Source organism: Coregonus clupeaformis, chromosome 30 (assembly GCF_020615455.1).
Source record: "Coregonus clupeaformis isolate EN_2021a chromosome 30, ASM2061545v1, whole genome shotgun sequence".
Lineage (NCBI taxonomy): Eukaryota > Metazoa > Chordata > Actinopteri > Salmoniformes > Salmonidae > Coregonus > Coregonus clupeaformis.
The window spans coordinates 21,277,266-21,299,462 of record NC_059221.1 but is presented as its reverse complement, the minus strand read 5'-3'; the positions used below and the strand labels follow the sequence as shown (position 1 = coordinate 21,299,462).

Below are 22,197 nucleotides of genomic sequence, written 5' to 3'. Positions count from 1 at the left end.
TAGACCTAGCATATGTGATAGCTGATGAAGTGGTAGACTTGGGAAAAGCTCTAACCCATTCGAATAGATGCCTACCTCAAAGGTTCATACACATTTCTTTATTTATACATTTCGTTTTCATTATCTAACTGTTCTTACAATGCATAATTCCATTTTTATGGACAGTCAACAATCCATAGGCAATACATGCAACATCATGACAAATGAAAAAAGTTAGATCAGTGACAAATATGTTTCAATTTGGTCATATATTCTATTGAATGCATACAGGTACAAAAACAGGTTTTACAGTATTTTAAACACACATAATGAACAACATACATTACTAGCTATGTCTTCTCCATAGAACAGACAGTGCCCATGATGGGCACATGCTCCATCAGTCTTTGCATGCCGGTCATCAAATGCAACCAGCTGTATTGTGTGCCAGTCTCACAGGGATGGGTGTTACCCATTAGTTAATAACTAATAACATGTACAGTGAAGGGTGTTTAAGGTTTATAAAGTGCAAACATATTCCTTCATGTCTATGATTAGTTAACTTACATCAGGTCTGCCAGAGAGTAACTCCTATATATGCCATGATACTACTCACAGTGTTCACTTACAGTAAGAGCAATAACCTAAGCTTATTCTCTGAATAATACTGATCTACAGTGCCCCCTAGTGGGCTGTTTTTTAAATGTCCATGTTGAGAACCCAGCTCTGAGAACCCATTGTTGGCTCAGCGGATGTGGGCCATCTCCTCTAGGAAGGGGGTCTTCATGCAGCCAGTGCAGAGCTGGTCCATCCACAGGGGCGCCTCATGCTGCAGAGGGGTGCGTCGGGGGTAGAAGGTGTAGGAGAGGTCGTAGTTCAGCAGACAGCTGATGGAGGCCATGTAGACGTCTGAGAAGCGACACAGGCGGCGGGAGAAGTAGGTGGGGTTGTGACAGGTGCGGAAGATGCTGCCGAACTGGGGGTTGAAGAGGTTCTTTGTTCTTAGTCTGTAATAAAAAGGGACAAGAGAGGAAGAGATAATAAAAATAAAAGTGAGCTATTTTCAGGCTCTGCAGATGTGATATCCTAATCACTGTCCAGAGTAAAAGGTACTCAATCAGTACCACTAACTCCATGGGACCAACCTGAGCTCCTCTCTCTCCTTCAGCCAATCCTGCAGAACCTCCCTAGACTGTGAATCCCGATGCATCTACAAAAGGACATGACAAGAGTCAGCTACTGTATGGGAAAAACTTGACAATCATACTTAAGATGTACAGATACAGCTCCTTATCAAATAATGAATTCAAAGAGATCTTGTATGTATGTTAATGTGGGGAGAAGGGAAAACATGCCAATGTCTATTCCCCAGAGGAGTGTACCTGCATGCGTTCCAGCAGGCCTGTGAGGGCCTGAAGCCATGTGAGGCTCTGGGCGTACTGCTCTGTGTTCACCACCTTGGTCTCCAGATCCAGCTCAGGCACTATGGCTCCCGTACGCCACCCATGACGCAGCATCAGATCCTTGAAGAGGGAGAATACCATGTTAAGGACAGTAAACATATACCAAGGTTTAATTAGTGACTGAAAGAATGTAATACAATAGAATAGTCTCTTTTGTTCACCAAAGAGTGAGCTTCTGTCTTGAGTTTCACCTCTCAGCAGGCAGCATGAACATACATTTAATAATTGTTATAATTGGGTTCATAGGAGTTCATTATGTGTGTAGTATATTGGTTCCTAGTTTATCATTCTCATCATAGAAAAATATGGTCTTTATGAGCCGGACGCAATAACTGCTAAAGCCCAAGGATGCCAGTCGCCAGAGAAGATCTTCCACAAGTAATGGTTCGTCCCCGCCGTCAGACTCGCCCCCCAAATCGTCTAGTCGACTATGAGGTAAGCTACGAGTCAAGGCAGAGAACACCATACAGATCACTCCAACGAGGGACCACGAGCAGAGGTCGCTATGGGAGGAATTACTTTCTCTCACAACCAGACCAGCAGCAGTTAATCTCCTGCAAAAGATGAGAATAGCACCCGCTCTTCTTCCAGAACACTCACAACGTGCCTGAAGCTAATTGGAGAGGAAAGTGACAATGAGACATGAGATAATGAAGCTATTAGGAAGAGCTAACCTCATTCGCGTCAATGAGTATCCAGCAGTTCAATTCACCACCCAGGCTGCCCCGCAGCATTGAGCATGGAGCCTCATCCTCATCGGTTGCCAACTCACCGGCACCCCACAGCAGGTGCACCCCGACTAGAGGTCATCAAGATCAACGTCAGCATGAAGTGGAACAGGTTGAGAGCTTCAAGTTCCTTGGTGTCCACATCACCAACAAACTATCATGGTCCAAACAAACCAAGACAGTCGTGAAGAGGGCACGACAAAGCCTATTCCCCCTCAGGAGACTGAAAAGATTTGGCATGGGTCCTCAGATCCTCAAAAGATTCTACAGCTGCACCATCGAGAGCATCCTGACTGGTTGCATCACCGCCTGGTATGGCAACTGCTCGGCCTCCGACCGCAAGGCACTACAGAGGGTAGTGCGTACGGCCCAGTACATAACTGGGGCCAAGCTTCCTGACATCCAGGACCTCTATACCAGGCGTTGTCAGAGGAAGGCCCCCAAAATTGTCAAAGACTCCAGCCACCCTAGTCATAGACTGTTCTCTCTGCTACCGCACGGCAAGAGGTACCGGAGTGCCAAGTCTAGGTCCAAAAGACTTCTCAACAGCTTCTACCCCCAAGCCATAACACTCCTGAACAGCTAATCATGGCTACCCGGACTATTTGCACTGCCCCCCCCACCCCATATTTTTACGCTGCTGCTACTCTGTTAATTATTTATGCATAGTAACTTTAACTCTACCCACATGTACATATTACTTCAACTACCTCAACTAGCTGGTGCCCCCTCACATTGACTCTACACCGGTACCCCCCTGTATATATAGCCTCCCTACTGTTATTTTATTTTACTTCTGCTATTTTTTTCTCAACACTTTTTTGTTGTTGTTTTATTTTACTTTTTTATTAAAAAATAAATGCACTGTTGGTTAAGGGCTGTAAGTAAGCATTTCACTGTAATGTCTACACCTGTTGTATTTGGCGCATGTGGCCAATAACGTTTGATTTGATTTGATTTGAGCGGGCATAGCTGGTGACAACCAGAGAGGACACACTGCGGTCACAAAGGCACTGTGATAAGATAGAACAGCTCATTGAAGAACTCAGGATCAGAGAGCTCCCCAACCCAGACCAGTCATCACCTGATTGCTGTCATCAGCCCTCACCTGATCGTCGCCACCGTGACTACTCACCTGACCATTGTTCGGCACGCACCTGTCCGTTACAGCATACCTTCTCCGCCCAGCTGGGAGCGCACCTACCGGGACCAACTCCTAACATCCCCAACTTGCCTTCGACAATGTGCTGCCTGTAGATGCAACAGAGCCCTTCAAGTTTCAGATACTGGTTGACCACCTAAAGTTGGAAGAGGCTTTGCTAATTGCAGACTCCTACAACAACAGCACGTACCCATACAACAACACCTTGGAGTCCCTCACAGAACTGTATGGCCAGCCCCACCAGCTTGCCCTCCAACGTATCGCAGGATTAATGGACGGTAGGTGTTAACGCTCTGAGGGTGCTTGCCTTGGTTGGCGTGTTGGATCAGTTAGGGAATAATGAACGAACAGAACTTAAGTGTGGCTCACACGTAACCCGTCTCTTAGCTAAGTTGCCACATGACCTAAGAGCCAGCTTCAAGAGATGTGTGAACCCAATCAAGACACACATTCCAACCCTATTTCACCTGGCAGAGTGGCTCGAGTACGAGGTGAGAGTGCAAGAAGATGGCACGCAGTTCAGCGGCGACCAAGTCAGGGACCACCCTGGCTCACGCAGAGATCAGCGTAAAGACAAGTCTTTCCCCAAGACCACCTGCATCCTCCACGGAGGTGAGCAGAGAAAGGACAAAGCCGAAGCCTGCACAGAACCAGTCTCCGGAGGAAAGGTCATGGGAGAAGCCAAAGAAGTACTGCCTGTTCTGCAACACCATACAGCACTATATGAATCAGCGCACCAGCTTCCAGCTCCTTTCCAAAGAACAGAAAGAATCCTGGATCAAGACAAATCAGAGATGTTGGGAGTATGGCCGCGAACATCAAGCAGCTCAGTGTACTCTCAAGTCTAAGTGCAAGAAGAAACATCTTGAAATTCTCCATGAGGTCAACGCTAGCACTACCGCTACCAAGAACACTAACACGAATGCTACAAAGACTGCCAGCACAAAGGCGCCAGCAGAGAGCACTTGGGTCAGATCTGATATGATTGTCACGGGTCTTGGGTATGTATAATTTTAACTGACTTGTCTGGAAGGGCCCGTACAGATCCGAACGCGAAAGCTGCAGTAGAAAGAGAGAGAGAGAGAGAGAGAGAGAAATGTTATTATTCATTCTGCTGCTCTTGCTTTTCTCGAGAGTGTAGCGTGGCGTGTGTAGCTTGTTGTTGTTGCTGGCCAATCATAAGTCATCAAAGCGGCAATAGGCTACAGTCATAGAGCCTCTGTGTGAGGCAAAAGTTAGGAGATATCTAGGCTTATCAATGGAAGATTAAATTAAAATGACGGAATGTAAAGTTAAAGGAGAAGGTGTCACATCTGCTCCTGCAACGCATCCTGTGTCTCCTTGACCTGCCGCCACTCCCCCAGTACTCTCTCCCTCTCTCTCTCTCTCTGTGTGTGTGTGTGTGATTGTGTGGGCGGAGACAGGTGTGCTGGAGTCAGAGCAGATCCCCACCAGCTGCAACCTGTTCCATAATCAAGACCTCTACAAATACTCAGTCCTGCCACTTCCACACTGCCAGATCGTAATCTCTGCTCAGTCAGTCTACGGTTCTAGCCGTTTGTTACTATTCATATCGTGTTATCCTGTTGTGCCTGTTTTCCTTGCCTGACGCTGTTTTCCTCTCCGCTACAGTTCTGCCCGCTCTGACTCTGGTCCCTGTCTCCAGTTCCACGTCTCATCATCCTGCTACTCTGTCCTGGATTCCCCACTCTACTACTGCCTTGGATTCCCCTCCGGACCTGCTCACCCTGTCTCAACCTCCCTCACTCCAGCCGCAGCCTCCGCACCTGGTTTCCAGCAGTTTCTCCTGACCTGCACTCCATTTCCCCCCTGTGTCTCAATAAATACCTTGGTTACTTCATCCCAGTCTCCTCGTCTGAGTCTGCTCTTGGGTTCCCCTGTTCCACTCCGCGTAACAGAAGGATAGGCTACAATGACCAAGAGCCAACAGGTAGGCTGCTACTAACATTCTGTTGTTGTTATTTGTAACTGTAGATTGAGAAAGCGCATGCACTGCCGCCTCAATTAGCCTAACTAGCTAACGTTAGCTAGTTTAACTAGTTTCTCCCGGTTTGATTCAGTCAAGACAGGTACAATCATATTTGATGATAAATAACCTAGCTATGGCAGCTATTGGTCTACTATAGCGCGAGCTGGCTTGGTTGGTTTCTGTCTCTCGTCTCTTCCTCCCTCCTCCCTGCTCCCTGTGTCACTTGCTCACAGTATTTCTGCATATCGGGTCCAGGTGGGAAAGCCCCAGGTCAATTTCAGAAGACCTTTACCATACACAACACAGGCCAAGGTCGGGGTCCAGAGGCTCTGAGACAAGAAAAGGGGTTGGGATGACCCAGATGTACCTGAAGATCTTCTCCAAGCATGGCTTACTAGGGAGAACAAACTTCCACAGCTGTCTCAGGTCACACTGCCAAGGTGTCACGTCAGCATCAACATGGACCTCCCAGCCAGTACAAGAAGTGTCCATGTCTTCAGTGATGTCTCAGAGCGTGCGTACGGTGCTCCGCACTGAAGATGCCAATAGGCGAGTCTAGGTGGCATTCCTTGCAGCAAGATCAAGAGTGACTCCAAAACAGCAACAGTCGATGCCAAGACTCGAGCTCTGCGCTGCACTCATCGGTGCCCAGCTGGCCGTGGCCCTCAGAAGAGAACTCACCCTGGAGATCCATGACATCACATACTGGTCGGATTCTACAACAGTCTTAACCTGGCTCCAGTCAGACTCCTGCAGGTACAAAGTATTTGTAGGCACAAGACTCGCAGAAATACAGGAGCTCATGGATCCACAGACCTGGCATTATATGGACACGGAGAGCAATCCAGCTGATGATATCACACGCGGCAAGACACTGTATCAGCTCTCAGAACATAATCATTGGAGTCAAGGTCCTCCATTCTTGTGGCAGGCACAGTCATCCTGGCCAAGAAGACCTGACAAAGTACCTCCTGAACAGGAGCTGCGGAAGCCTACTTTCTGTGGACTCCTGTCAGCGGACACTAAGTTGTCTCTCTCTGTTTCCCAGTAAAGACACTTTTCAGGAGCTAGTGGAAGCCACAGTGCAGTCGCTACACGAGGCGGCCAGTAGTGCCAACAGATCCTCAGCCGACAACTTCAAGCAAGCCTAACTCAAAGTTCTCAGACATGTTCTCAGACAAAATAGCCACCAACACTCTACTCAGCAAATTGGATGTAGTCTATCACAGTGCCATCCGTTTTGTCACCAAAACCCCATATACTACCCACCATTGTGACCTGTACGCTCTCGTTGGCTGGCCCTCACTACATATTCGTCGCCAAACCCACTGGCTCCAGGTCATCTATAAATCACTGCTAGGCAAATCCCCGCCTTATCTTAGCTCATTGGTCACCATAGCAACACCCACCCGTAGTATGTGCTCCAGCAGGTATATCTCACTGGTCATCCCCAAAGCCAACACCTCCTTTGGCCGCCATTCCTTCCAGTTCTCTACTGCTAATGACTGGAACGAACTGCAAAAATCTCTGAAGCTGGAGACTCTTATCTCCCTCACTAACTTTAAGCATCAGTTGTCAGAGCAGCTTACCGATCACTGCACCTGTACACAGCCCATCTGTAATTAGCCCACCCAATTACCTCATCCCCATATTGTTCTTTATTTTGCTAATTTGCATGCCAGTATCTCTATTTGCACATCATCTTCTGCACATCTATCACTCTAGTGTTAATACTAAATTGTAATGATTTTGCACTATGGCCTATTTATTGCCTTACCTCCATAACTTACTACATTTGCACACACTGTATATAGATTTTCTATTGTGTTATTGACTGTATGTTTTGTTCATCCCATGTGTAACTCTGTGTTGTTGTTGTTTTTATTGCACTGCTTTGCTTTATCTTGGCCAGGTCGCAGTTGTAAATGAGAACTTGTTCTCAACTGGCCTACCTGGTTAAATAAAGGTGAAATAAAATAAAATAAATAAATGCCCAGTCAGAGCTTCCCAGAAGACCTTTCCCTACTAGAGGCAGGTAAAGTCAGTACCTCCGAGCAGCCGTCTGGTGACTCTGGCCCCGGAGTACGACAATGACACTGGACTGATCTGTGTTGGAGGTCGCTTTCGGAGATGTGATCTGGTCACAAGGCTACTAATCAAGAAATATGACGAGAAGCTGCGGTACCCGAGCCCAGAGAGGGTGTTTGCCGAGTTACGTTGAGGGATCTGGATTCTGAGGGGAGGGCAGCTATCTGTCGCTTCCAGCATGGCGAGGCCAGCCAGATATACCTAGGACGGCTGACCTGCCTCCAGCCCAACTGCGGTTCCACAAGCCCACGTTCTATACAACAGGTGTGGACTGCTTTGGACCGTATGTTATCAAGATTGGCCGAAGAAATTAAAAGAGATGGGGCATCATCTTTAAGTGCATGACCACCTGGGCTGTACACATGGATCTACTGTCGAACATAGATACCGATTCGTTCCTGATGGTTTTGAGATGCTTCATCACTCACAGAGGAAAGCCCTTTGAGATCTTGTCCAATCGAGGAACACATTTCAAGGGAGGAGAGCAAGAACTACAAGACTCCTTCACGGCTCTCCACCCACAGCTCCAGGAACAGTTGGCCAGTCAAAAGATTTACTTCGCCTTCAACCCACCAAGTATGCCTTACTTTGGAGGATGTTGGAAGAGGGAGATTATATCCATCAAGACTGCCCTGCAAACCACCCTTGGCGTGCAGACCATCTCCAAAGAGGTGCTGAGGACTGTCCTAATCAAAATCAGCTGCAGGATGGCGCCGGCTATTATGTGTGTTTTTTCGCATTATTTGTAATTTATTTTGTACATAATGTTTCTGCCACCGTCTCTTATGACCAAAAAGAGCTTCTGGATATCAGGACAGCGATTACTCACCTTGTATTGGAGAATGCTATTCATTGACTACAGCTGAGCGTTCAACACCATAGTGCCCTCAAAGCTCATCACTAAGCTAAGGATCCTGGGACTAAACACCTCCCTCTGCAACTGGATCCTGGACTTCCTGGCGGGCCGCCCCCAGGTGGTAAGGGTAGGTAACAACACGTCTGCCACACTGATCCTCAACACGGGGGCCCCTCAGGGGTGCGTGCGCAGTCCCCTCCTGTACTCCCTGTTCACCCATGACTGCATGGCCAGGCACGACTACAACACCATCATTAAGTTTTCCGACGACACAACAGTGGTAGGCCTGATCACCGACAACGATGAGACAGCCTATAGGGAGGAGGTCAGAGACCTGGCCGTGTGGTGCCAGGATAACAACCTCTCCCTCAACGTGATCAAGACAAAGGAGATGATTGTGGACTACAGGAAAAAAAAGAGGACTGAGCACACCCCCATCATCATCGACGGGGCTGTAGTGGAACAGGTTGAGAGCTTCAAGTTCCTTGGTGTCCACATCACCAACGGACGAGCCAAAGACTTGACTAAACCCATACTTTTCATTTTTGGGGACGGTGACCGGGACTGTTTCGGTTTATTTTTCAAAACCGGGCAGTCCGCAATCACATGACCCTTTTGGTGACAGTAAAAACATTCACGGTTTTCATGAAAAGGCTTAGGGTTGTCAGAGGAAAAGTGACCTGAACGAGGCACTGATGATGTAATCGTTCGGTCTTCAAAACGAGGCGCACCAAAGACAGTCTTGTGTGTCAAAGCGTACTCATCTGCTAACACTGCTGCCTGGGCCAATGTCACCACTTTCTGTTCATTTAAATGAACTATAATTCTATCAGGGAGGTTGCTTTTAAAATCCTCTAACAGCATCAACTCCCGAATGTCAGCAAAGGTGTTAGCTTTGCTGGCTGAACACCAGCGATTAAACAGAGACTCTTTGTCCCTTGCAAACTCAACAAAAGTACAGTGAGATGTTTTTTTGTGGTTCCTGAAGCGCTGTCTATAAGCTTCAGGCACCAACTCATAAGCCCGCAACACGGTAGTTTTAACTGTATCATACTGTAAACTGTCTTCCAGGGAGAGAGCAGATACTACTTCCTGGGCTTTCCCAGACAATTTACATTGTAACAGGAGCAGTCAAACCTCGCATGGCCAATGTAGCGCAGCGGCCACACGCTCAAAAGCAAAGAAATAGGAATCAACTTCCGACTCTCGGAATGGAGGGACTAACGCTATATTTTTACTTACATCAAAGTGGGCTTGATGATAAGCAGTTTGTGGAGTCGCACTGAAGCCAGCGTCTAGCTCCAGTTGTCGGATTCTCACCTCCTTTTCCTTTTCAATTTCCATTTTCCTTATTTCAAGTTCAAACTGCATCTGTCTCTCTTTATCTTTTTGCTCAATTTCTAACCGGGCCAGCCTCACCTTTAGCCTAGCGGTCCCGCTTGAACGACCTGAAGCAGAATATAAAGGATCGAATCGGGGCAATGTAAAGGGGGTACGAGCAACTCCTTCCTCCGTCCTGTCCTCCGACTTGGCATCGGAAGGTCTACCCGTCTCCTCTCCTGAAGCCTCCCGCTCCTTATCTTGAAATGAGAGAATTCGCTCTCTCATTAAACCCTCCCTGACTAGCACCAAAAGCTCCGCCTTTAGGGCTTTCTCAGGGACAACAATTCCATAATGGTGAGCAATAGCGAAAAGATCTGTTTTCCGAAACCTCACCAAACTATCAACAGAGGGCGCTTCAATGAACTTGGAGATGGCTGAGGCAGCCATCTTGTATACAGCAGCCTCCTGAATACACACAAACTAAACAAGTCACCCAAACTCACAACCTACCATCACACCTCAATCACAACTCAGAGAGCTCAGTGCAGCAGGGTCCGGTGGGTTTAATGACATCCCGGACGAGCCCCCATTATGTTACGCACGCCTCTCGGAAGAGGGAACGCAACACCCTGCTACAACTCAACTCTCCGTGGTGTGAAAGAAGTATGGGACTGTAGGTGTGAGTAAGGATGACAAAAGGCAGAGAATACCGTTAACAGGGAATTTATTCCTTCGCACGGTACGTTTGGGGTAAAGGGGCTGGACGGAACCAAAGCAAAGAAAGTAAATATCAAAGCCCCCTCTCCTACCTTACCTGCCTACCCACTACTTACTTAACTAGCACCACCTGGTGCACTAACCAAAATACAAGGGATGGTCCGCCCAGGTCTTTCCTAGTGTGCATAGACAGTCAACTTCTACGGGTAATGTATGCCCGCGGGCCTCTTGCCTATCACTCCCTAGGTGCCTTCCCCTTCCCCCTTGGGAACAAATGAAACAAAAATAGCACAAACTGGTTTACAACAAAACCTGAGAAAAAACTAACTCAGGACATTAAAGAAACTCTGAGCCACAAACTAACACAAAACATTACAATTGGTTCTCAGAGCAACAACAACACAGTACATACCAAACTCTTAGCATACAACCAACATGCTGTAACTCTCAGCAATTCTGGTTCCCCTTTTCTGCCTTTTCTGAGCAACTGGGGCTTATATAGCTTCAGGAGGAGTTGGTAAATTGGAGACAGCTGCGTCCTGACGAGGGCGCGGTGTCAGCTCTCCAATCATCAATGTTTTTCAAATCAATCAGCTGCTTGTTGGGGAATTTCAGGAACCCATTTCCTGAAATACCTACATGAAAATACACAAACCACAACATAGAAACTGGGGAACGTAACAGTACATATGACCTCAATTACCTCGACTAGTCGGTGCCCCCGCACATTGACTCTGTACCGGTACCCCCCTGTATATAGCCTCCCTACAGCTATTTTATTTTACTGCTGCTCTTTAGCTTTTATTTTATTTTTTTCTTAATTAACATTTTTTATTTAACATTTTTCTTTAAAAAACTGCATTGTTGGTTAAGGGCTTGTAAGTAAGCATTTCACTGTAATGTCTACACCTGTAGTATTCGGCGCATGTGGCAAATAAAATGTGATTTGATTTGAAATAGAAGGGATCTTGAACTCCAAGCCCATGGGATATGTGTCCTCTGACTTTGCGGTTCCGGATCCATTCACTCATAACTCTCTTCTCATGAGGCGGCCAGACTCGTCACTACCCAGAGTCCGAACTGCTCAGTCGCAATAGATGGAGACACAGCCAGGTTCTACATAATAATTTCTGTCACTGCTTCACATGGAACTACTTACCTGCACTTCCAGCCTGCCAAAAGTGGCACAGGGATAAGGAAGACCTTGCAGTGGGGCTCGTTGTGATGATCATGGACAATCAGTCTCCTAGAGCGCTCTGGCAAATTGGAACTGTCAAGTCAGTTATCCCTGAAGCAGACGGGAAAGTGAGGACAGCGGAGATCCAAGTCAAGGACAGAACCTACTTCAGTCCTGTCACTCGGCTTATCCAGCTGTCCGCCCTTCCTCAAGAAGCTACTGACCCTTAGCTGGCCTGTCAGTTAAAGCAAATTCGTTCAACACATTTGGTGGCGGCTGTAAAAAACAACCAGCTTTGTAGCACTCCCTTCTGGCTAGTTTAGTCAGGCAGTTTTCAGACCCTAACCACCTTTAGTTTTGTTTTTGGCCAAGGTCACGCCAGTCATTCTTATATTAGCCAATCAGCAGCGTCTATTGCCAAGACTTCAGGTTAATGAATTTAGATAACATTGCTTTCCATCCTGACAAGCACCACCTTTTTCCCTTCTGCCACCTTTTTCCTCTTGTGGACAATGTCCTTGCTGTCTGACATTTTATTATGCATGTATCTAAAATGTAAGTGCCTTAAGATCTTTATGTCCAGTTGGTTTTGGAGCTAAGCCTATTGCCTATTGTATTTTGCCATTTATGGTGAGCTTATTAGCTAGCTCGCGCTCCCGCTAGCATTAGCGCTAGCTTTAGCATCTACATTAAGAATGCATTAGTATGTTAGCATGCCTAGTAGCATTAGCCATTTGTTAGCATTTGTCATTTGTGATGATAGGCCATTTCCTTTGTTATACATGTAAATCGCTCATGGTGTTTATATTATGTAGACATTTCTGTATTGCTGTTGTTTATGTACTGGTCCATTAGCCTGTTTAGTAGGTAGATAGACTCTAGCCATGCAGCAGGAAAATATGCCTACGTTTTTATTATCGCCCTTACAGAACCACAATCTGTCAGTTTCAAAAGTGGTTAGACCTGTGTGTGTGTGTGTGGATCCTTTCTGTCCATTAAAAACCCCTAAACTGTAAATACTATCTCCTCATTGTTCTGGATGGACATTGATGTAGTGGTTACTACCGACCTGGAAACCAGCACCTGAGTTTTCTATCTATTTGAATGGTCCTTCGATTTTGTAACCAACCCATATTTTTCAATCATAGTGAGATAAAATAGTCACTCACAGCCAAGTCACTGTAGAGGTGGTCTCCAAAGTAGAGCACACTGGACCCTCTCCAGCCTGTCAGCCTCAGGAAGTCGTACAGGTTCCCCTGAAACACAAACTAAAGGCCTCAGTATTCTGTTCAGGGGGAGATGAGGTCATAAGCATTGTAGTTTAATATTGAAGGTGTACACACTTGTTTGTAGATCTGTCCTTTGTCCAGACTGTTTATTTTGTCCCACTGGAGGTCACCATTTCCATCCAGGCGTCTAAATGGTCTGTAAGAGGGGCAACATTGGAGAGCAAATTGAATATGGTCCCAAAAACACATGACAACCTGGTCCACAAGAACACTCCATACTCACTTGACACAGTCATTGAAGAAGTGTGGTTTGTCTGCCTGAACAATGACCACGTCAAAGAAGTCCCTCCAGTCCTTCCCAACCATGTACTTCATGCCTTTATCCCTACAATCAGAGATATCAGAGAGTGACTGGACCACAAGAGGCTGCTGAGGGGAGCACAGCTCATAATAATGGTTGGAACAGAGCGAATGGAATGGCATCAAACACATGGAAACCAGGTGTTTGATGTATTTGATACCATTCCACTCATTCCACTTCAGCCATTACCACGAGCCCACGCTCCCCAATTAAGGTGCCACTAACCTCCTGTGGATTGGACCAGTCTTACAGAGAAAGCAACAGAGCTGTTGCTCATTCCATTCACCAAAATATACTGTGCTTCTGCCTACTCTTCCCATTCATCAATACTGTTCTGACTGAATGATACGTTAGTGTTTGTGCTTCCTCTGTCAATCATGTTGGGTAATCATGAAAACAAGTAATTGACATTAGGAGAATGACTCATCCTCTTCCACGATCCATTGTAATTATGGTCAATTTACCAACCAATCAATACGTCATTCAAACCAACATGACCATGGGTCTTCATCCTCAGATGGACACTCACACAAAGCTGAAGGGGCTGTTGGTGATGAGGAACAGTTTCTTCCCGTGGCTGACCAGGCGATGCAGAACAGCATAAGTCTCATCCCCTCCCAGAATGTACTTCTCTATGGATGGAAAATGAGGGGAACATGTAACAACATTAACAACAACAACAACAACAACAACATGTCAAACCTTTACATTCTGCAGGCTTCTGAAAATAAGGTATTTGACTGGACACCACAAACAGAATCCAACAATGCTCACCCAGATCTTGCATGATCCATTTATACATGTCGCCGTTGATGTGAACCATTCCAATGGCTTCCTGAGAATAAAAACATCAATAAAAACATAAATGTTTCCATTATGCCTTTAGGGAGCGCAAATAATAAGTGCACATAAATATAATTACATTCAGTTACAGTATGTACCTATAGATAATGATAAATTCAACATGCTTATACTGCATATATTCAGGTTTTGAATCTCACACTCTCTACTCCGACCCAGTCTAACAGGCAGAAGAGCTTGGTTACAAAAAGGACGAGGGAGGATAAAGTCAGAGCTCGATCACTTCTGTTTCTTCTGGCAGACAAAGTGAATCTGAAAAGGCCAAACAGTAATCTAAACCCTTTGACCCCAGTGTGGAATGAGAACAGCTATTGTTCATTAGTCCACATGTCTGAATCCCTGGCAAACTCTCTAGGAGGAGGACAGACATCTGAACCTGGTGCTGAAAATCCCCACTGTGCTCAAACGGTCAAATGAACCTGGCAGAGGGTTTGGAAAACCAGCAAGAGGGAGGGAAAGAACATTACACAAGGTGAGAAATGGCATGAGAGTGTGCTGAGACACTCACTGAAACGTCTTTGTAGAGGTGCTCAGGATCGTACTCGATGTCATTGGAGATGAAGAAATCATTGGCCACAGCCAGGAGGGTCATCTCTGGGATGGAGAAGATGTCCATGAACTGCTTAACCTTGGGTCCCTATGGATGATAAATCAGCTGCTTATTGTATGCTTATAAAAAAGATACAGTATTACCATGACTCTAAATTGGGTGTGATTAGAGAAATGCGGTTACAAAATGGACATAAAATACTTACAGTGCTATGAAAAAGTATTTGCCCCCTTTCTAATTTTCTCTACTTTTGCATATTTGTGATACTGAATGTTATCAGATCTTCAACCAAAACCTAATATTAGATAAATGGAACATAAGTGAACAAATAACACAACAATTACATATTTATTTCATAAACAAAGTTATGCAACACCCAATTCCTCTGTGTGAAAAAGTAATTCCCCCCTACACTCAATAACTGGTTGTGCCACCATTAGCTGCAATGACTCCAACCAAATGCTTCCTGTAGTTGTTGATCAGTCTCTCACGTCGCTGTGGAGGAATTTTGGCCCACTCTTCCATGCAGAACTGCTTTAACTCAGTGGCGTGTGGGTTTTCAAGCATGAACTGCTCATTTCAAGTCCTGCCACAACATCTCAATTGGGATTAGGTCTGGACTTTGACTAGGCCATTCCAAAACTTTCAATTTGTTGCTTTTTAGCAATTTTCATGTAGACTTGATTGTGTGTTTTGGATCATTGTCTTGCTGCATGACCCAGCTGCGCTTCAGCTTCAGCTCACAGACGGATGGTCTGACATTCTCCTGTAGAATTCTCTGATACAGAGCAGAATTCATGGTTCCTTCTATTAAGGCAAGTCGTCCAGGTCCTGAGGCAGCAAAGCATCCCCAAACCATCACACCACCACGCTTGACCTTTGGTATGATGTTCTTACTGTGGAATGCAGCGTTTGGTTTTCGGCAGGCATTACTGGAACCATGTGGTCACAGTAAGAACATCATACCAAAGGTCAAGCATGGTGGAGTTCTGCATGGAAGAGTGGGCCAAAATCCCTCCACAGCGACGTGAGAGACTGATCAACAACTACAGGAAGCATTTGGTTGGAGTCATTGCAGCTAAAGGTGGCACAACCAGTTATTGAGTGTAAGGGGGCAATTACTTTTTCACACAGGGAAATTGGGTGTTGCATAACTTTGTTTATGAAATAAATGAAATAAATATGTAATTGTTGTGTTATTTGTTCACTTATGTTCCCTTTATCTAATATTAGGTTTTGGTTGAAGATCTGATAACATTCAGCATCACAAATATGCAAAAGTAGAGAAAATTAGAAAGGGGGCAAATACTTTTTCATAGCACTGTATGTATAAACACTATATTACCACCCAATAATTCTAGCTCAAATGAGGCACCATGTTTAGAACCAGTTTCTTTCCAAGGAGGAAAAAATAAACCAGTGTCCACAGGGAGCGAGGCCTGTACACAGAGCTAATCCCTAATTTATGAAGACAGAGAGCCCAGTGCCAGACCTAGAGGATTGTGAGTAGTGGGCGTATGTTTGTGATGGAAGATTATAAGGCAGGGGAGGCATGGTGTGCTCCCTCCACAGTGCTGCATTCAATAGACGTAGAAGAATGTGAACCTGTGTGAAAACATCAAAGCCCCTGGCCCTACAGACTGAACCAGATTAACAAACACTACCATGCCACAGTCAGACTGTCAGACCACATCTAGAGATTTATTAAGATTTGTCCAATAATAACCTGTAATTACAAACAAACTACAAAAAGGCTTTAACGATAACATCCTGTTGCAGATGAGCTCTTTTACTTGATTAGTGAAATGTTGCTTGTCAGTTGCTAAAAGGGTAATGTGGTGACAAAAGTTGAGCTTACAATGCTTACATAAAAGTAATGTCATTTTAAGTAGGACCTCTCCTCATAACTGTTGGCAGCAGATTAAAACAAAATACCTTGATCCTGTTAATGCACTCAGTGTGAATATTTTAACAGGCAACTCTGGAGGTAATGTATTCTTCAAGGACACAGTGACTGACCTTTCCATAGAAGCCGCTGACCTGGTGCAGGGGGACATGGTGCGTCCCCCCATAGAGCCTCAGGACCTCCTCATCTGGAACTGGGTTCAGCCCCCTATAGGGTCAACACAGTTTTAGTACACTGACTGACATTGCAGTGTTATTCACCTACCCCATAAACAGAACTCACCGATACACAGTCCCCAGCTGAATGTAATGGAAAGCATCTATCTTCATCAGGAGGCCCTGGGGGAGGACAAAACGTACAGTACTGTAAACCCACTGTACCTTGAGATTGGATGTTTAAAAAGAGGGGAAGAACTGCTTTATGGGGTTTACCTTTTGAATATCATAGTGAAGACCCCGTGCAGCAAAGTTGGGGATGTAGTCATATTTGCGGATACCTTCAGGGTACTGTCAAACAACAGCAGAAGATTCTCAGATTAGAATGGTCCACAACTGTACTCACACATGGAATTATCAGGAGCACTGAATATACAGTATGTGCTAGTCTATTGGCGGGTTAGTTAGAGCACAAACACCTTGAAGTGCTCGATGAGGAAGTCTCGGGCAGTGTTGTAGATCATAGTGTTGAGGGTATCGGAGTAGAGGGCCAGGGTGTAGTCATAGTCAAACCCATAGATGTCCACCTCCGCTAGGCTGACCTCGTTGTTGGCGTAGATAGTGGAGGAGTTGAGCAGGTTACACACACTTGGTGGGATCAGGTCTGGAAAGAGACAGCACAGAGACATAATAGAGAGACAACATAATGGACATAACAACAGCTTTATAAGACTCCTGAACAGCTGATGCTAGTCTCTGTTTATTATCTATGCATAGTCACTTTACCTCTACCTACATCTACATATTACCTCAATTACCTCGTCTAACCTGTGCCCCCGCATATTGACTCTGTACCAGTACCCCCTGCATATAGCCTCATTACTGTTATTTTATTGTTGCTCTTTAATTATTATTATTATTATTATTATTATTATATATATATATATATATATTTATTTTACTTCAGTTTATTTAGTAAATACTTTCATAACACTTATTTTTCTTAAAACTGCATTGTTGGTTAAGGGCTTGTAAGTAAGCATTTCACTGTAAGGTCTACTCCTGTTGTATTCAGCCATGTGACAAATAAAATGTGATTTGATTTTTTATTTGATACCATTTAGGGACTTCAATGTTAAGTACTAATCTTTTTTAGGTGCTTCCAGTTGTACAGCAGGAGTGCACTGTACCTGAAGCAAAGCACTGAGTTTAGTGAGGCAAGCAACAACAGGATTACAGGGAAATCATAGAGGGTTTGACATTTGAAATACCGAACAGGATTTAGAGGCAAATTAACTTTTGCACACACAAAAAAACAAATAGCAGAATGTGTTTATAAACTAGATCACTGGACCTAAAAATTGAGAAAAATCCCTGATTTTCATGCGAATATTCTCAAATCTGCATAAAAACCATATGCGCATTTTCCCACCAGAGATGTTTCCATCAAATTGACACGTTGCAGATAAAAGACTGTGCGTGATGATCTAGGCCCAGTGCACATACAAATACCTTTTGAGGTTAAATTCCTATGTACCGAATAAAATATGTTTTTCTCACTCTGGTATTGGCACGTGCGCTCTAGCCAACAGCGCTATCTGCGATTTGTTGGCTAGAACGCACATATAGCCTACATGATGAGATTATTATTATGGATAAAAGAGCGAGATTATTATTATTTGTCAAGCTGCAGCCAAGCATTGATTATCATGTAATCAGAATAAGATCCTCGATATTTATTGGAAAGGAGCATCAAGCTCATCACCGTGCACTTTCCCCACCTTGTGAAGTTCATCATCATTTATTTAATCTCTAGCCTAATAAACTGCATGCTTTGGGAGGACCACACAACATGTCATAGTGTGACTCCAAGTTTACTTCGATATGATGGTTATTATATCAATATTTGCACATAAAAGCGTTTCCACTGACATTTCTCGCAGAATTCATTTTACCGACACAAAAAAATCCCACCTTGTCTAGTGTACTTTGTTTTGTCGACATTTGGAACGTTTTTGAAAAATGTTTTTTCAATCAGGCCTGTCATGAAATTGTTTATCCGACATGTACTTAACTCTCAAAAAAGTTTTTATGGAAACATGGTTAGTGTATATTTTTGTATTGCTCTCTGCGTGTTTACAACCCTGTTCTTCCAGAGCAATCATAACAGCCACACAGCAAACACACAGACTCACCAACAGTCTCCCAATCTGTCACTAAATCCCTGGAATATGACGAAGGTACCATGTTTCATTTTGAGCTGTTTATGACAGATAAGTGGGCCATGACCTTTTAGATGAGAGAGGAGTGACAGCAGCTGGCCTTCAATGTGATAGATGTACCATATCTAGCTTGTAACCTCATTCTCAAGTCTGTATCTCTCCTCTAACTTTGCCTCTACCTACATTATCAAGTATGATCCTTCTTCTGTCTTTATATTTGTGTGCTGAAATAATGATGACAATCTAAAGAAGGACCAGATAATGAATCAGAATATGCAATCATATGGCTAGTGGGTAAATGAGAAAGAGTGTGTCAGAGACCATTGCCTGTCCTGTAGGGGTTTGGGATTGGTCCTGAGCTTGTTTTTTAAATTTAGCCTGTAGAATTACAGAGTATGTTGGTTACAACAATTTGGTTCACTTTCATTTTCTCAGAAAATACCAATGACAGGCTTGCCATCCAGCTGTCATGTTTGACCCACTTTCAAACCTAGGGAAGGGATGAACTGTTACAGCACTGGTCTAGAAGAGGATGAACTCATACAATCCCTGTGCATACAGTAATGTCTTCAACCAGGACATGACAAGCCTCACATCAGTAGCTGATGGGGAGTAATACTGAATCACTCCCCATCAGCACCCATCACTATAAGTGTATGCACATCACAAATGATGGGAATCCTTTGAAGTTTACCCGGCCCACATTGAGAGTATTTGTATTTTGTATTTATTAAGGATCCCCATTAACTGCTGCCAAGGCAGTTACATGACATTACATTTCATAACACTTTTCACAACACATTAAGTGTGTGCCCTCAGGCCACTACTCTACTATCACATGTCTACAATACAACATCCATGTGTACGTGTGTAGAGTGCGTGTCTTATCATGTGCATGTGTGTCTGTGCCTGTGTGTGTCTCTTCACAGTCCCCGCTGTTCCATAAAGTGTATTTTTATCTGTTTTTTAAATCTGATTCTACTGCTTGCATGAGTTACCAGATGTGGAATAGAGTTCCATGTAGCCATGGCTCTATGTAGTACTGTACGCCTCCCATAGTCTGTTCTTGACTTGGGGATTGTGAAGAGACCTTTAGTCCCATGTCTTGTGGGTATGCATGAGTGTCCGAGCTGTGTGCTAGTAGTTTAAACAGACACCTTGGTGCAATCAGCATGTCAGCACTTCTTACAAAAACAAGTAGTGATGAAGTCAATCTCTCCTCCACTTTTAGTCATGAGAGATCTACATGCATATTATTAATGTTAGCTCTCCATGTACACCCAAGGGCCACACGTGCTGCCCTGTTCTGAGTCAATTGTAATTTTCCGAGGTCCCTCTTTGTGGCACCTGACCACACAACTGAACAGTAGACCAGGTGCAACAAAACTAGGGCCTGTAGGACCTGCCTTGTTGATAGTGTTGTTAAAAAGGCAGAGCAGCGCTTTATTATTGACAGACTTCTCCCCATCTTAGCTACTGTTGTGTCAATATGTTTTGACCATGACAGTTTACAATCCAGGGTTACTCCAAGCGGTTTAGTCACCTCCATTTGCTCAATTTCCACATGATTTATTACAAGATTTAGTTGAGGTTTAGGGTTTAGTGAATGATTTGTCCTAAATACAATGCTTTTAGTTTTTTAAATATTTAGGACTAACTTATAGTGTTGAGTCATCCGCATACATAGACACACTGGCTTCACTCAAAGCCAGTGGCATGGGGAATTCCTGATTCTACCTGGATTATGTTGGAGAGGCTTCCATTAAAGAACACCCTCTGTGTTCTGTTAGACAGGTAACTCTTTATCCACAATATAGCAGGGGGTGTAAAGCCATAACACATACATTTTTCCATCAGCAGCCTATGATTGATAATGTCAAAAGCCACACTGAAGTCTAACAAAACAGCTCCCACAATCTTTTCATCATCAATTTCTCTAGGCCAATCATCAGTAATTTGGTTAAGTGCCGTGCTTGTTGAATGTCCTTCCCTATAAGCGTGCTGAAAGACTGTTGTCAATTTGTTTACAGTAAAATAGCATTGTATCTGGTCAAACACAATGTTTTCCAAAAGTTTACTAAGGGTTGGTAACAGGCTGATTGGACGGCTATTTGAGCAAATAAAGGGGGCTTTACTATTCTTGGGTAGCAGAATTACTTTTGCTTCCCTCCAGGCCTGAGGGCACACACTTTCTAGTAGGCTTAGATTGAAGATATGGCAAATAGGAGTGGCAATATTGTCCGCTATAATCCTCAGTAATTTTCCATCTAAATTGTCAGACCCCGGTGGCGTGTCATTGTTGATAGACACTTTTTTCACCTCTTTCACACTCACTTTACAGAATTCAAAATTACAACGCTTTCATAATTTGATCAGTTATACTTGGACGTGTAGTGTCAGCGTTTGTAGCATGCATGTCATGCATAAGTTTGCTAATCTTGCCAATGAAAAAATCATTAAAGTAATTGGCAATATCAGTGGGTTTTGTGATGAATGAGCCATCTGATTCAATGAATGATGGAGCTGAGTATGCCTTCTTGCCCAACATTTCATTTAAGGTGTTTCAAAGCTTTTTACTATCATTCATCTTTGTTTCATAGTATAGTTTCTTATTTTTATTCAGTTTAGTCACATGATTTCTCAATTTGCAGTACGTTTGGGGGGTGGGGGGGTTTTATGACAAAGGACAACTGTGAGGTCAGTCTACTACTTACCGTGCACAAGCCGTTTCATCTCATTATAACGTGCCCATAAGTATGTCCTATGATCTGCTTTTGGGGCGGTGGAGGAGTACGATCGTCCAGACACTGTCAACGGCTCCTCCGGACCCTTCTTGCCCCCAACTTGATGTCTTTGAGCGGCAGGTGTAGAGGAGCAAGCGGCAGGTAAAGGCATCGCTGCAGACCTACAATTTGATTCACAGCTTTGATCTTTACATTTCTTCTCTCCACTTTTCAATTCCCTGCTTGTTGAAAAGTTTCTAATTTTCGAAGATCTTGAAAGAGGTGGTGTCCTGCTACCGTTTTGCCATAATGCACGGCCCAGTGTAGTACCCACTTTTTTGCAGGCCATTCTAAGAAAAAACGGCGAAACCAATGCGTAAAAATATATCGGTATAGTTTACAATCGCTTTAACGGAACTTTACCAATGCACTTGGTAACTGCTTACAGAAAAGAAATAATATGTAGATATGACAGGCCTCCCTTCTCACGCTACGCCCCCTGTTGTAGGGGGAAGGGCCTGGAGTTCATTGAACCAATCACAATAAATTGCGTTAATCCAAAAGGGATACGTCAGTAGATACAACGTAACGAATGAAACCAAGTAAATTGGCTACATAACTTGCTTCAAAAGTACCATTACCTCTGCTTCTGAATTGCCAAGTCATATTAGGGGAGGGAACTCGAAATAAAAATGTAAAAAAGGAAA

The 22,197-nt window shown here is 44.3% G+C and overlaps 1 protein-coding gene across 1 annotated transcript; it reads right to left on the bottom strand.

Annotated features, from left to right (window-relative positions):
• Positions 1–78: 78 nt before the first annotated feature.
• Positions 79–21,969, bottom strand: LOC121545657 (5'-nucleotidase domain-containing protein 2). Its single transcript, XM_041856396.2, has 14 exons — positions 21,482–21,969; positions 17,025–17,209; positions 16,822–16,896; positions 16,673–16,728; positions 16,504–16,597; positions 14,443–14,571; positions 13,848–13,908; positions 13,603–13,705; positions 12,996–13,097; positions 12,827–12,908; positions 12,653–12,739; positions 1,362–1,502; positions 1,125–1,189; positions 79–986 (listed from the first exon to the last, which is right to left on the bottom strand). Exons 1-14 carry the CDS (start codon positions 21,837–21,839, stop codon positions 725–727), a joined length of 1,800 nt encoding a protein of 599 aa, XP_041712330.1. The 5' UTR covers positions 21,840–21,969; the 3' UTR covers positions 79–724.
• Between the last annotated feature and the right edge of the window lie 228 nt (positions 21,970–22,197).

Coding starts and splice junctions, on each gene's coding strand:
- LOC121545657 (XM_041856396.2), bottom strand. CDS start 21,839: ATGGCCTGCAAAAAAGTGGGTACTACACTGGGCCGTGCATTATGGCAA. Junction 16,729..16,821: donor TTCACTATGATATTCAAAAG/GTAAACCCCATA, acceptor GTCCTCCCCCAG/GGCCTCCTGATGAAGATAGA. Junction 12,909..12,995: donor TTCTTCAATGACTGTGTCAA/GTGAGTATGGAG, acceptor CCCCTCTTACAG/ACCATTTAGACGCCTGGATG.